General features: G+C 33.8%; 1 protein-coding gene across 1 annotated transcript in view; it reads right to left on the bottom strand.

Annotated features, from left to right (window-relative positions):
* Positions 1-5,874: 5,874 nt before the first annotated feature.
* Positions 5,875-13,676, bottom strand: part of LOC150098796 (choline transporter-like 1) — a 237,964-nt gene continuing 230,162 nt past the window's right edge. Inside the window, exon 16 of the mRNA XM_090405754.1 lies at positions 5,875-5,961. Within this exon, the coding sequence (XP_090261880.1) occupies positions 5,884-5,961 (78 nt within the window). The 3' untranslated portion in view covers positions 5,875-5,883. The remainder of the gene's footprint in view (positions 5,962-13,676) is intronic.

Raw genomic sequence — 13,676 nt, 5'->3', positions numbered from 1 at the left:
ATAACTAATACACAATCAGTGAGAACTGCCTATTATTTATAGCAACTGGGGTTTAGTAGTTGTGACTTCCTAAGTGGGATTAGTGGTTATGTAGCTATTTGTATACCAATCTTCATTTCTCTAATCTTCACTGATATTCATAACTAACATACTAATGTTGTTGTGATGTCATAAAAAAGAAAGAAAAGCAAAAGTGTGAAAGATTTCAAGTTTTTTTTTTTTTTTTGCTTGACATCACACTGTTCTCATGATAAAATTGTGACATTATATTATGGCAATGAAATAGCTATACAAAATAGTGGTAGTAGATGAATTTTATTGCCAAGGTGAGATTACCACCCTGGTTACTAAAAGCCTGAAATGGCTTGAAAAGTTCAAAGTTTGGTCTCTAGAACAGGGTTTCCAGATAATCTAAATTTTGGCTTACCCATAGTACTATTTATAACTTTTTGTGGGTGACATTCACATTAAAAAAAACAACAGACAAGAGTCGTTGATTTGATCAACAGACAAGGTGACTTTTCAAGTTGTAGGCTTGATGTCAAGCTAGTCACAGATTAAAATGAGTATATTCCATCAAAATAGCAGATTGGTGATAATAAAAGAGCATGTTCCCATAACAATAACTTGGATCTGGTGTATACTGCTTTTATAGTTCATGTGAGGAACATTATTGTGAAGAACAATGCTCTAAGGTAGAATTGATACCCACTTGTGCCTATTATCACAGCTGTAATACTATATTTGTGGCCATGTACACTTTGTGTGGAATAATGACATGACAGGCAGTGATAATACTGCTGTTTATTATTTCTAGGCAGTAGTTTGAGGATATTTTGAGCATTCCTGGCCACCACAATCCTGAAATCTTAATTCTACAGAATGTCTTTGGGAAGATACCTGCAAGAACATGATGTTTTGGAGGAATAGTCAAGATTTCTATTACCGACGTAATGACCTCACAGAATTACTTAATTACTAATTATTATTCTCTATTTTTCTGTCTAAGGAGCATAGCTATTTATATAAAAATCATGCACAAAATAATCATTGTACAATAGAAATTATAAAAGAAGTAAACATAAAATAATCTACTAAATTATAAAATTCATATTCTGTTATCTATTTTTCAAGAAAATTTTCAATTTTGCGGAATTTACTGACTGTCGTAATCCGTGGCAGAAGAGTTGAGAAGTACGAGCCAGTTTTATTATTCTTCATGATCCAATTCAAAAGGGGTAATAGCCTGTAATATCTAATACTGATTGTAATATTAATACATTCATGTTATTGACCTTAGTCATGTCAATAATTATATGCAAACTCAAATTCTGAAATGGGAATGGAAGGACCTGTGAAATAGGTGGTTTTCCAATATATATAAATGCAACAGAATGAAGAGTAAAATTATGGTATATACATAAATGTAAATAAGTTAAGGGAATATCTACAGTTTTTTTTTTTCTTTTCCCCTGACCATATCACAATATCATGTTCATTTTGACAATACAAAGAACTGTTTCACAAAAACCTGATCAGTTCCAGTTTGTGATTATACTGCTAGTGCTAAATTTAAAATAGTAACAAGTCAAATGACATACAGCAAAAGGAAGTATCAAATTTCCTTCTAAAATAGCAATTCTCTTTCTAACTTCAGAGTGGCAGTGCATCTGTGTTAAGCAAAACAGCTACTCCTTAAGAAAATGTTCATAATATCTGGTATAATGTTACACAAACTGAGATTATTGTACAAAAGTGGCATCACAAAATCTGTAAAAAATGCACCATTTAAAAACTCTATTAAGAATGTACCATCACATCACATCAGTGAATTTGGTTATATTGCAAATAACATGAGTAATCTGAATATAGCCTGGATTTCTAACATGCTACTGGAGATGCATATATGGAATCTATATATTTTGCAGCAACTAGATAAAAATTTGGTATTTATCCCTAAAATAGCTTTATAGATTTAAGCATTTCTCATTGGCCAGATCTTTGGAAACAGTATGTACTTTTATGAACAAGTAATGGTGCCTATGGATAGTCCATATTAAAACAGAATAGCATGGGTCCATAATGGGTATAGAAATTTGTTTAATAACAAAATTATGTTAAAGGTATAGATATTTCACTAAATATCTTGTATAGCATCATCATTGTAGGAGAATAAGCAAGTAAACATTCAAAAGCAAACGGATATCATTGTGTGCAAGACATTATCATCTAAATGCTGGAGTATGCATGCTAGGGATTTAAAAAATACATTAAAACAGACAACGGAAAAGTGTGTGGGGGGGGGGGGTACAAAAATTAAGTATATGTAAATATAAAAATGTATCGCTTATTTAACACAATAAAGAGTACAGCTTTTATATTTACATATCAAATTTTAGGTACAGAAAGTCCATTATTATAGTTAAAATTTGGGAAATGTAAAAAGGTTTCTGAACTTTTTTTCAACAGAAAGATATACAGTATTCTAAACTTTCTTTTAAAGTTCAAAGAAAATTCAGAAGTTTTATTAATATGCTGCACAAATCTCAACTGTAACAAGTTTTTTTTATACCTAATTCATTTAAATTATATATGTTTTTCCCCCCTTTCCTCTTATCATATGATTGTACTTGCACGACTTGAAGAGACTATTATGTTTCCTACTAATGCATTGTTTTAGTCCTTAGCATATATGTACTGACATCTAGATGACAGCCCACTCTTACATAATGACATTTAATTACTTTTTTGTTTTCACACTGATGATGCTATATGAGACATACAATCAAATACTTTTTGAAGCAAATTCTCAATACACTAAATTGAATAATATATCATCACTAATAGCTGTTGAAACATGTATACTGCTACATGTTAAGCAAGTCAGAAAAGTAAATGAATGATAAATACATGTTTAAATGTATCGATCATTAGGATGAAACCAGTTCATTTTTTCAATCATGATTACAACAGAAGTTTTTCTCATTACTGAAATGCATACACACATACTGCTGCATAATGTTATGCAAGTCAGAATAGTTGCATAGGAGAGTAAACCTTACGATAGACAAACTGAAATGTATTCAACATTAGAGAGGAAACCAAAAATAATTTCTAAAGGATTAATATGAACAGAAAGATATATCCAGAATGCATGAAATAATTCATTTAACCCACATTATTTCATACAGTAACATATCTTGTTAGGGTTGAGTACCAAGAGATGACAGCATTTGTTTGCACATCTTTTCATCGGTGCTGCTTATAATCAGTAATAGACATGGGCCAGCTATCTCTGGTTGGCTACCAGTGGAGATGGCACTGCCCACTCAGTCTCCAAAAACTAGATAGGGTTTAAAGCACAGATATAAAATAAGTGGAAAAAAAAGAAGAATCAGAAGACCAAGAAAGAATGGCATGAGACTGGAACTGGCCTAAAATACATGTTAGGAAGAAGAAGAGGAAAACAATACAGCTATCCCTTGCTTAACGCAGGATTTGATTAATGCATCGAAATTAACTGTGGCAAGAGTTTTGATTAACGAGCCTTTAACCCTGCAGAGCTCGTCGCTGATCTGACAGATACATGCAAAATGTTTAATATAAATATTCTTACACAATTCAGTGTATAGCTTAGAGGTCATGAGTAGCTGTGCATTCATATGTTACGAGTGATATTTCGCACTGTCGGTTTGGTTTAACACGTTATGTAAAAGTTTGTGATATTTGACAGTAAATTGTATCTGAGAGATACCGCGACCTCCGATGTCAGTAGAGTATGGTTTAGTTGTTTTTTTTTTTAATTTTATTTTATTTATTCTTTGTTCAATAATTTCTAGATTGTAACTGAAAATAAATAAACTATCACATATTACTGAAATAGAGAGCCAAAGGCTTATTTATCATACATGTCGTCTAGGAGATGTGCTTTATATTATGGAAAATACTAAGGAAAGTGATCCGGAGCTTATTCCACCTTTACTACGAGTTGCCCATACGGTTGCTTATGCTTGCATTCGGCAAAACTTTTAGTTTCTATATATTCGGCTATGACATAATGTTGGATTTAATGTCCACTTAATTTGTACCATCATGTATTATATTATGTTATGATATTATATTATTATGTTGTCAGCATCCAGGAATGCGTTAGCAGAGCTAATCTCAGGTGGTATGGTCACTTAAACAGAATGGGCGTGGAAAGATTAGCAAAACAAGTGTTCTCTGCCAGGTTGGCAGGAAAACAACCCAGTGGAAGACCAAGATATAGGTGGATTGATACGGTACAAAGTGCCTTAGACGATAGAAATATAAGATCTGATAATGTTGGAGGCTTGACAAGTAACAGACTGATTTGGAGGAAAATTGTAGATAGGAAGTTAGTAATAATGTAAATTTTTCATGTAGTACTATCATATCCTGTACACTCCTTGAGGGTACATGTCAGGAATTTGATGATGATGATGATGTATTATATTTGCAGTGTTTTTTCTTTATGTTTTATTGCTTGTTTGCTGAGGTTTGGAGAGTCATTTTGCTTGTTATCGTAGAATTTATGCCGATATGAAGAAAACTAAAACTGTTCAAACAACTCTTGATAACTTCTTTTGATAAAAAAATTGCAGTAAATAATGTAGGTATTAAACATTAACATTTATTAGTATTTATTAAACATTTACTTTGCATTCATTTTTTATCTTTCCTAAAAGAGTGCCATACAAAACGAATTATTAATACAGTAATCGATCCTGGACGAATTGTAATTTTTACGATTGATTATTAGACTTGATTAATGCGATTTTGATATATGCGGTAACATTGAGGGATTAATTAATCATGTTAATCGAGGGATACCTGTACTTTTTTTTTTTCAGCTCTTCTGAAATAAATATTTTAAAATAATTGTAGCATTTGGTATTCAAAGTAGAAGAAAACATAATAAAGAACATTCTCACACTCATATTCTGATTTTTCCTGTGACTCAGTGCATTTCTTATTGTAAATTAATGATGCATAGCATGCCATTGATAAACTTGCAAAAATTCAGACAAAATATGCTATATTAATTTGTCAATTTTATATTAACTTTAACTTGAATATAAGCATAAGAGATATGTAATGGTTTTAATGTATATAAAGAAAGAAAATTTAAAATCAAATAAAACATCACAAAGTAGTATTCATTGTATTAGTTAAGCAGATGTTCTGTTGCAAAAAAAATCCTAACATATCTTAATAATAAATTATTAACATTTTATTCACATCAGTGGTTTCCTTTCTGCATTGCATATATTTGTAACATGGGCCAGCTATCTCTGATTGGCTACCAGTGGAGATTGAACTACCCACTCAGTCTCCAAAAGCTAGGTAGGATTTAAAGGCCTTGCCTACTACCGAAAATATCATACATATATAAAATAAGTGAAAAGTAATCACACAGGACCTTCCATTGCCTTTGCAATATATATATAATAAGCATTTTGTTCAAGAAGATTTCTGATAATATGCTTCTGACAACCTTTTTTAATACAATAATACCAATTGTATGCAGTCCCTGGAATATTACACAATGAAATCTAATGACTACTAAATATACCAGTCATTAGATTTCAAAGTGCAAACATTCTTCATACCAAGTTTTAAACTTAACATATGCATTACTTACAATATTATCTGCTGTAGTTCTATCATATAGTTTTCAATATAGATAGAAATAATTATTATAAATACTTTAAAAACATACTAATACTTTATGCTGATGTATTTCTTCAACTCAACAGCTACAACAATAAATAATAAAGTAACAACATTTCATTTAACAAAGTTTTTGGCAGGAATATTTTAAGAATGTAAGGCACAGCATGGCATTAGATTTTGCAGGTTTCAAACATCCTCGCATTTGTTATTCTCATTTGCATTTAATGTCTCCAGATGAGTTCCTTCTCCACTGTTGTAATGTCTCTGGAAAATATAATTACTAGATTATTATATTTACTAGAAAAAAATTCACCTATAATTTCAGGCAATAATTTAATTTATAATTCGTGACACCACCAAGGAGTCCGAAGACTCATCGCGGGAGGACACCCACTGTACAACTCCGAATGCATTTTGTATTTAGCAGTACCATTCGCTGGAAGGTTATGATGTTTTGTGATTTTATTTTTATAGTGAAATTCATTCAAAGATGACAATATGATCAATACTTATATAGTAAATTTTTTTTTGAAATTAAAAAGTTTTCCTTGTATAAAAAAAAAAAAAAAAAACTAATACTTTATATTGCTCTTCATATTCAGACTTAAATATATAGTGAATCTTAGGATTAGCTGAAGAGTGGAACCTGTATTTAATGTCAGTTAGTTCATCAGATCAAGAAAGAGAGAGTAAAAATAAAATAAAATAAAATAAAAAATTCATATACTGCTATTTTCTGCTACACTAATAGCTCTCCCTGGATTTTCTTTTATGAGGAAATAGCAAAACTAAATGCTAAAATATTGATGAAATTCATATAGTATAATTAATACTATATGAATTTAGTATTAATAACATATAATTAATATCCCACCAGCAATAAGGCTGGAAACTCACTCATGATAAGTCCTATTCCAAACAGTGGGATATCTACAATTTTTGGCATCAATCCTACTCCTCACAAAAAAAGTTCTGATTTTTCCATCCTACCCTTGCCTGAATTACTAAAATTCAGACAGGGAAGGATAGAGAAATCAAAATGTTCTGTTTTTGTAAGGTAATTATGCCATTATTTCCAAACCAAAGCCTGGACATGGAGGACATCTGTAAATCTATGGTGATTCTCAGCTGTGACATCTCATCAAGTCAAATGGAATATAATCTCATTAGATATTTAAATCTGCCTAATGAGTCAGGTAGAACATTTTTCCATTTTTGCTCTCAGATAGATAGCAAAAGTGGAATTTGTTTCCTTAGGCCAACTTTTTAAGAATGGTTGAAGATCTATAGTACTAAAGTATTAAGGTTTATTTAATCCTTCGATTAAATTAACTAGGAAACCTGCTTTAACCAATCATGAAACTTTTTAAAGTTACTTCAGAGAAGCTTTGTCTGTTCAGATAATCAGAGAGCCTTGATCACTGCTATTGGTCTTGGAGTTCACCACCATGCAAAATATCTCAATGCTGAAGTTCATACTAAGTAGGCAAAAGCATGATAGACTACTGACGAGGAACAATTTGCAGCTTCCAGTATTCCTACAGCATCCAACTATCAAAATATTAACCAGGAACATCATCTTGAAGATACTTTATTTGCACAGAATGTCAGCAAACCTTTACCACCTCTCAGTCATAGTGTTGATCACTGTGCAAAACATCCTGTTGCTGTTTGCTGAAATTTGTGCTGAATGTGCAAAGGGATGGTGGAGTGTTGAAGAGGAACATCTTCCTGCCTTCCATAAAGCCTCATTAGCTATGGAAGATACAGCTTGTATCAATGAGATTTTGGTAGAGGTTCTGCTTAGGCAGAATCAGATTGCATTGTAAATTACCATTCTACAGAGAACTAGTGTCAACTGCAGATATTTATATTAGAAGATCCCAAAGAGCAGGTAATATCCCCATACCTCCTACTCCATAGCTATCATCTTAAGAGATGAGTAGAGCTAGCACAATTCCATCTCTTGTTCAAGTATGCTCTACAAAATCTTGAGATCAACCTTCTCTTCCTCAGTACCGTCACAGGATTTTGAAGGATATTATTAGACTGTCACTTAATGAAGTACCTATTACAGCAAAGTTGAATCATTTGCAGATGGAATTTTCCAGGCAACGTCCTTCTTGGTTAGTAGAGTATCATCCTGCATCATCTGTTTGATCCATGCAGAAAGAGAGAAAGCATCTTTATGCCCAAATGCAGGCATTATATAAGATCAGAAGCATTTGTGCTAGAACAGTACTGAAAGGAGAATCTCCTCCTCCAAATGAGATGCATGAGGAGTTTGTCTGCTTTTGGAGGGATGTCTCTTCCACTCCACAACCATACTTACCTGATCAAGGTTCATTCCAGAAGCAGAACTTTTCCGTCCATTTTCTGGAAGTGAAGACTTTATAGCTACCACATCAGCTGCAGGGCCATACAGCTTTATTTCTGTGGAGCTTTGGCAGGTTCCTCTGCCTATCTTGCATGATTTAATTGATCTACTACTGTTTACCAAATGTCTACCATCTTCACCAGTCAAGAACCATGTTCATTGCAAAGAAGGAAGATGCATCTGTACTTTCTGACTACCATCCAATTGCAGTTGCTCCTATTCTCTTGCGTCTCTTTCATAAAGTGATAGCTAAATGTCTTCAGTCATATATCCAACATGATTTTAAGCAGAGAGCTTTCATCCTGCAGATGGCTCTGCTGAAAATATATTCATTCTTTCTCTCTTCTCTCTGAATCTCAACATCTACTTCAACCTCTCTTTATGGCATCCCTGAACCTCCAAAAGGCCTATGACAGTGTCTCACTTCAAGCTCTGTCTCTTACAAGAAGTTCAGAAGCTTTCCTTACCTACATATCAAAAACTTTGCAAATTCCCTTACTATCACCCTCAGCTTCAAATCTACGTCCATCCCATCACTTAGAGGTGTAGGCCAGGGAGGACCCTCCCTCTCTCTCTCCCCCCCCCTCCTTTTTCTTTAACTGTGTTACTGACGAATTTCTTTGTTCTCTTCCAAGCCATACTGGAAGATTACAACTGCCTCAGCTGAAAAAAGGAGACGGACTTTAATGTTACACCATTCAGTCGATAGAGCTACATTACAAATCTAAATATGTTCCCTCTCAGCATCAATGGATCAAAGATGGGACTCACTTCCTTATGATATATAGATTTAATTAAAACAAGAATTAATGCTCTGCTGACTCAAGCTGGTACAACTCGGAGAAAAAGTGACGATAAGAATTGCAGAGTAGGCTGTCAGAGTATGTTACTCAATGTTGTTATTACACACATGGAGTATATGTCAAAAGACAATGCAATAGTGAGGGATTGCAGAGAATAGGTTGAAGAACAAAGGTTGGATAACAGCAGTAGAACACCACTATAGAACTAACATTGGAATAAGAAAGCCTGACCTTGTAGTAAAGAGAGGAGATGAGTTAGTTGTTATTGATGCATAAATTGTGGGTGCTGGGCAACAACTTGCTACCATTCATCATGAGAAAGCTGCCTACTATGCTAAAAACCAAGACAATATGGCTACTTCAAGAAGAACACCACATCATATAAAAATTTACCTCTGACACTGTATCTTTTAGATGTATGGTGTCAGCAAAGTTATATGGACTTACTAAGCTATGGTCTTAGCCTGATTTCCAGATACTTTCTTTGTGTGCCTTGCAAGGCACACTGCCAGCATGGAGGACTTAACCAGAGAATGACTTTTTGAATCCCCAAGTTTGGAGTTGGATACCACAGTATATTGTTGAAGCATAAGCCTCTTCTGGTCCTACACGTAAGACCATAGTATGTAGCACTGTTTTCAGTGTGAAGTTGGAAAATAAAAGTTCGGATAAGAGTGAGAGATGTCACAATGAAATTCACTTATGATCTAAAGAAAATCAAAAACAACCATGTCACAGTGAGATTTAAACCCAACAGACTGTTAGTTGGAGTGAAGGTGCTGCCACCACTCAGTTTGCCAGCCCAGTTAAATGTTTCCACAGAGACAAAGCCTAGTTACATTTTTTTTTTCATTAGTGAAACTTATATGATTATGGGTCAAAGATAAAGACCTGGGAGTAGACATCTCCATGGCCTGTAAAAAATACACAAAGAGATGCACTCCCTACTTCAACAGGCAAGCTGTTCTACTTATCACTCTCTGAGAGAAAAATCTAGCTCTTCCCACTTTCTTAACTGTGCAAAAACTTAACTTCCATGGATGCATCTGTGTTCTCTCGCTACCTTCCATATAATGAAAAATTTAATCAGATGATATCCTATTGGACATCTTTTCAGTTTATAGATCTCTATGATATCAACCCCCTCTTTCTCTTGTTGACCATAATTATCCAAAGACAAAGCACACCTTCTGGCATCATTCTCCTCCTCCAACTAATATACAAAAGACTAAAGCAAAGCCACTGAAATAATCCTGAACAACTTGGACAACAATAAGTCTTCTGGTCCTGGTGGTATTCCTGTATCTATGTTCTAGCATTAACACCTATCCTATATATTGTCTTTTCGATCTTTTCTACGCATCTGACATTTACTCTACATCAGGCGTGGCCAACCTATGGTGCATGCGCCAAAAGTGGTGCATTGCATGATTAGAAGTGGTGCACTAAACCCCAGAGAAAAATTTTGTATATGATTTATATATAAACACACAATTAACCTACCACTGAATTCTAGAGTGCGCACTTATTATACTTGTTTGATCTTGAAGCAACAGGCACCAGCAAATGCTGACATGTGTCACCAGTTACTCAATCAATTTACAGCTGACTCTCGTGTCATAAGGTTCGATGAACTTCTGATTCGATGTGTGTGAACAATTCTGTGTTTTTGAATTTATGTTTTTATTAACAGTTGATCAGAAATTTGCAAAATGTCTTGGTGATAAGAATGTTGAAAGAAAAGTAAACCAATTTTTTTCATTTTGAACGCGTATATCAAGTTCTTGCCCGCTCCCCTAATTTGTTGATTACTGAATCCTGCAATTATCGGTGTATTTGTATGTGTGTGTGTTTTTATATTTTTTTATACAATATCTTTCCTTTTTATTTATGTGAGACATCCTTGTCTCACATAAATAAAAAGATTTATTTATGTGAGATTTAACATTAAATCATCACCAGATTTAACATTAAACCATCTTCCTGTACTTCCTTCAATTCTAACTACTGACTTGCAACTCAAATAAAGACTAAGTATTGCTTGCTATAATACCCCATTGACACCATATAACTGTAGTGTATTGAATAGCTTCTCTCTTGGCACCTTGTCATATGCCTTTTCCAGATCAACAAAACTTAAATACAGATCTTTGTTATATTCTCATGCTTTCTCAACTATATGTCGTAAAATGAAGATCTGATCCTGACAGCCTCTATTTGGTCTGAATCCAGCTTGTTCTTCACCAAGCTTTTCTTCCACAATTCTTCTCAACCGTTTCTCAAGTATACTGGCATAAATCTTGTCAGGAACACTCAGTAGGGAAATACCTCTCACATTCAGTTTTATTTCCCTTTTTATATATGGGTACTATTAGAGCTCAACTCCAATCGTCATGAATTCATCCCTCTGTCGAGGCATTCTGAACTATGCAGTGCAGCCACTGTAAGACTTTTATACCACAATACTTCAGCATTTCTGGTCGAATATCATCTACTCCTGCTACCTTTCCACATTTCAAGCCTTTGGTGGCTTTTTTTTTCTACTTCAAGTATGGATATGTATTCCTGTTGAGTGTTTTTTACCACTGTTCTATCATTGCTTATTTCATTTAGCAATTTTTCGAAGTAATTACTCCATACTTCAAGGATATCTTTTTTTTCTCCCATTTTCATGTCACCTTTATCATCTTTAACTCCTTTTACAGCACTTTTTCCTCCATTCCTAAGCTTCTTCAACAACCTCCAGAATATCTTACCACCTTCTTGATATTTATTTTCTATGTTCTTGCCAAAGTCCTCTCATGACTTTTGTTTAGCTAGTTTTACACAGTGTTTAGCTTTCTTATATTTGTCTCTGTATTCTCTAAGAGAACAAGCTGACTTATTTGCCAGGAACTTTTGATATGCTTTCTTCTTTTTCTTCACTGCCTCTTTAACTTCCTGTGTCCACCATGGAGTTGTGATTTTTCTATCCTTGCAGACAACCTCACCATATGCCTCTCCGGCTGAATCAATCAGGTTTTCTTCAAGGTTTGGTTCTTGTTGTCAAATTCTTTCATTTTTTTTCAATAATCTTTGTGTATTTTAGTCTACAGTTCACATCTGAGAGCTGCTCAACTTTTATTCACTTTAAAACTTTCTTACATGTCATTCTTTTCGACATGAAATTCAATTTTATCCTGCTCAAGACTAAATAGTGATCACTTCCAATTTCAAATTCACTGTACACTCTGGTGTCCTGCACCAGGGAGAAAACATCACTATCAACAATAACATAGTCAATGAGACTTTTCTTATTCCTTGCCTCTTCTCTCCATGTGAATTTGTGCACATTTTTATGTTGGAACATGGTGTTGGTAATAACCAGTACATGTCTTGAGCAGAAATCCAACAGGTATTTGCCATTATTATTAGCTTTGCTCTTTTCTTCAAATTTTCCCAAAATATTTTTGTATGTCTGACAATCACTTCCTACTCTGCTATTTAGTCCCCAACAAGGACCAACTTTACCTTTTTCATTGTGTCAGTAGCTTTCTCTAGAGCCTCAAAAAATTCCTCCACTTCTACCTTGGTAGAAGTGGAGGAATGTATGCCCCCTCCCCTACACACACACACAAAAGAAGGGGCTTATTCATATTTAAAACAACTTCTATGAATAAGCATGCATTTCACCAAAGAATTCTATGTTCCATATTAACTCTGTGCTGACCAGACTTATGAAATTTCTGGTAGTGGATGTAGTACTGGTGTTCTTCACTACAGAACAGTTAGTTTGTCCAAAATATGAAAAATGCTTGGTAAACATCCAGCAGAGACAATGGTGGTTTACCCTTAGTGGATGGTAAGATGTAGACATTTCGCTGATAGGAAAAAATGTAGGAGTAAGATTATATTCCTTCAGGATTCCAGTGATTGGCTCAACATCTAACACTGTGGTTACGGAAAATTGGATTGTAGGAGTCTATGATGCATTGAATCCTCTGAGAGTTAAACCCATTTAACTGAATTATTAATTTAATTATTAGTTCTTGTTTAAGGAAAAGTGAAGGAACAGAAAAAAAGAGCTCTCTTGAGTAGGCTCTTGATATTGCTTTTTTTTTAAGGTGGATGATGAGCCAAGTTATACTAATTATATCTACCAGTGAAGGTCAATTTATGATAGACACAACTAGTCAATCTGCCTGAGGTAGCCTTAGAATGTCTAGAAGGCTATGTTTTAATTTTTTTTTTCTCTCCCGCTGTGAATTTGATACAATGATGAAAGTTATTGTTATGCTGTTTTAGGAAGGGAATCAGCGTGAATGCAAACAGGTGGTAAAAATCGATGTATAAGTTTACAGCCTTTCAACAGGTGGAAAAACTGTCACAGAACAAAAAGCTCAAGATGAGTTGAAGAAATAGCAAAAAATCTTCCAAATGCTCAAAATAGCTGGTTGGGCAAGGTATGTGAAAGAGGAACTTCCCATGGGTGTGCCTTTTATCTACTTGTAATTTTCTACATTACAAAGCTGAAAATCTTTATGTCAAGATGAAATTTTGCAGTAACAACTAGTTTCAATTAATAGAATTTTGACCACTTCATGAATAATGAAATGATCAAAACTGACCATAATGCCATGTTAATAAAAAAAACTTTAATGTTTTTTTTAACACAAAAGTAAACAAATGTGAATATTTTACTTCAAAATATAGGCATCTTCACTTCAGAGAGGGATTAAAACATTCAATTTTTTTTTTTTTTTACTTCTGTGTTAGTAACACATCATTAAAGTTTTTTATTCACATAATATCAGTAGGCT

The sequence above is a fragment of the Typopeltis vanoorti genome, chromosome 15 (genome assembly GCF_054136105.1).
Source record: "Typopeltis vanoorti isolate ZY-2024b chromosome 15, IOZ_Tvanoo_1.0, whole genome shotgun sequence".
In the NCBI taxonomy this organism is placed as follows: Eukaryota; Metazoa; Arthropoda; class Arachnida; order Uropygi; family Thelyphonidae; genus Typopeltis; species Typopeltis vanoorti.
The sequence above is the reverse complement of the archived record's forward strand: the minus strand, read 5'-3'. Positions and strand labels throughout refer to the sequence as shown.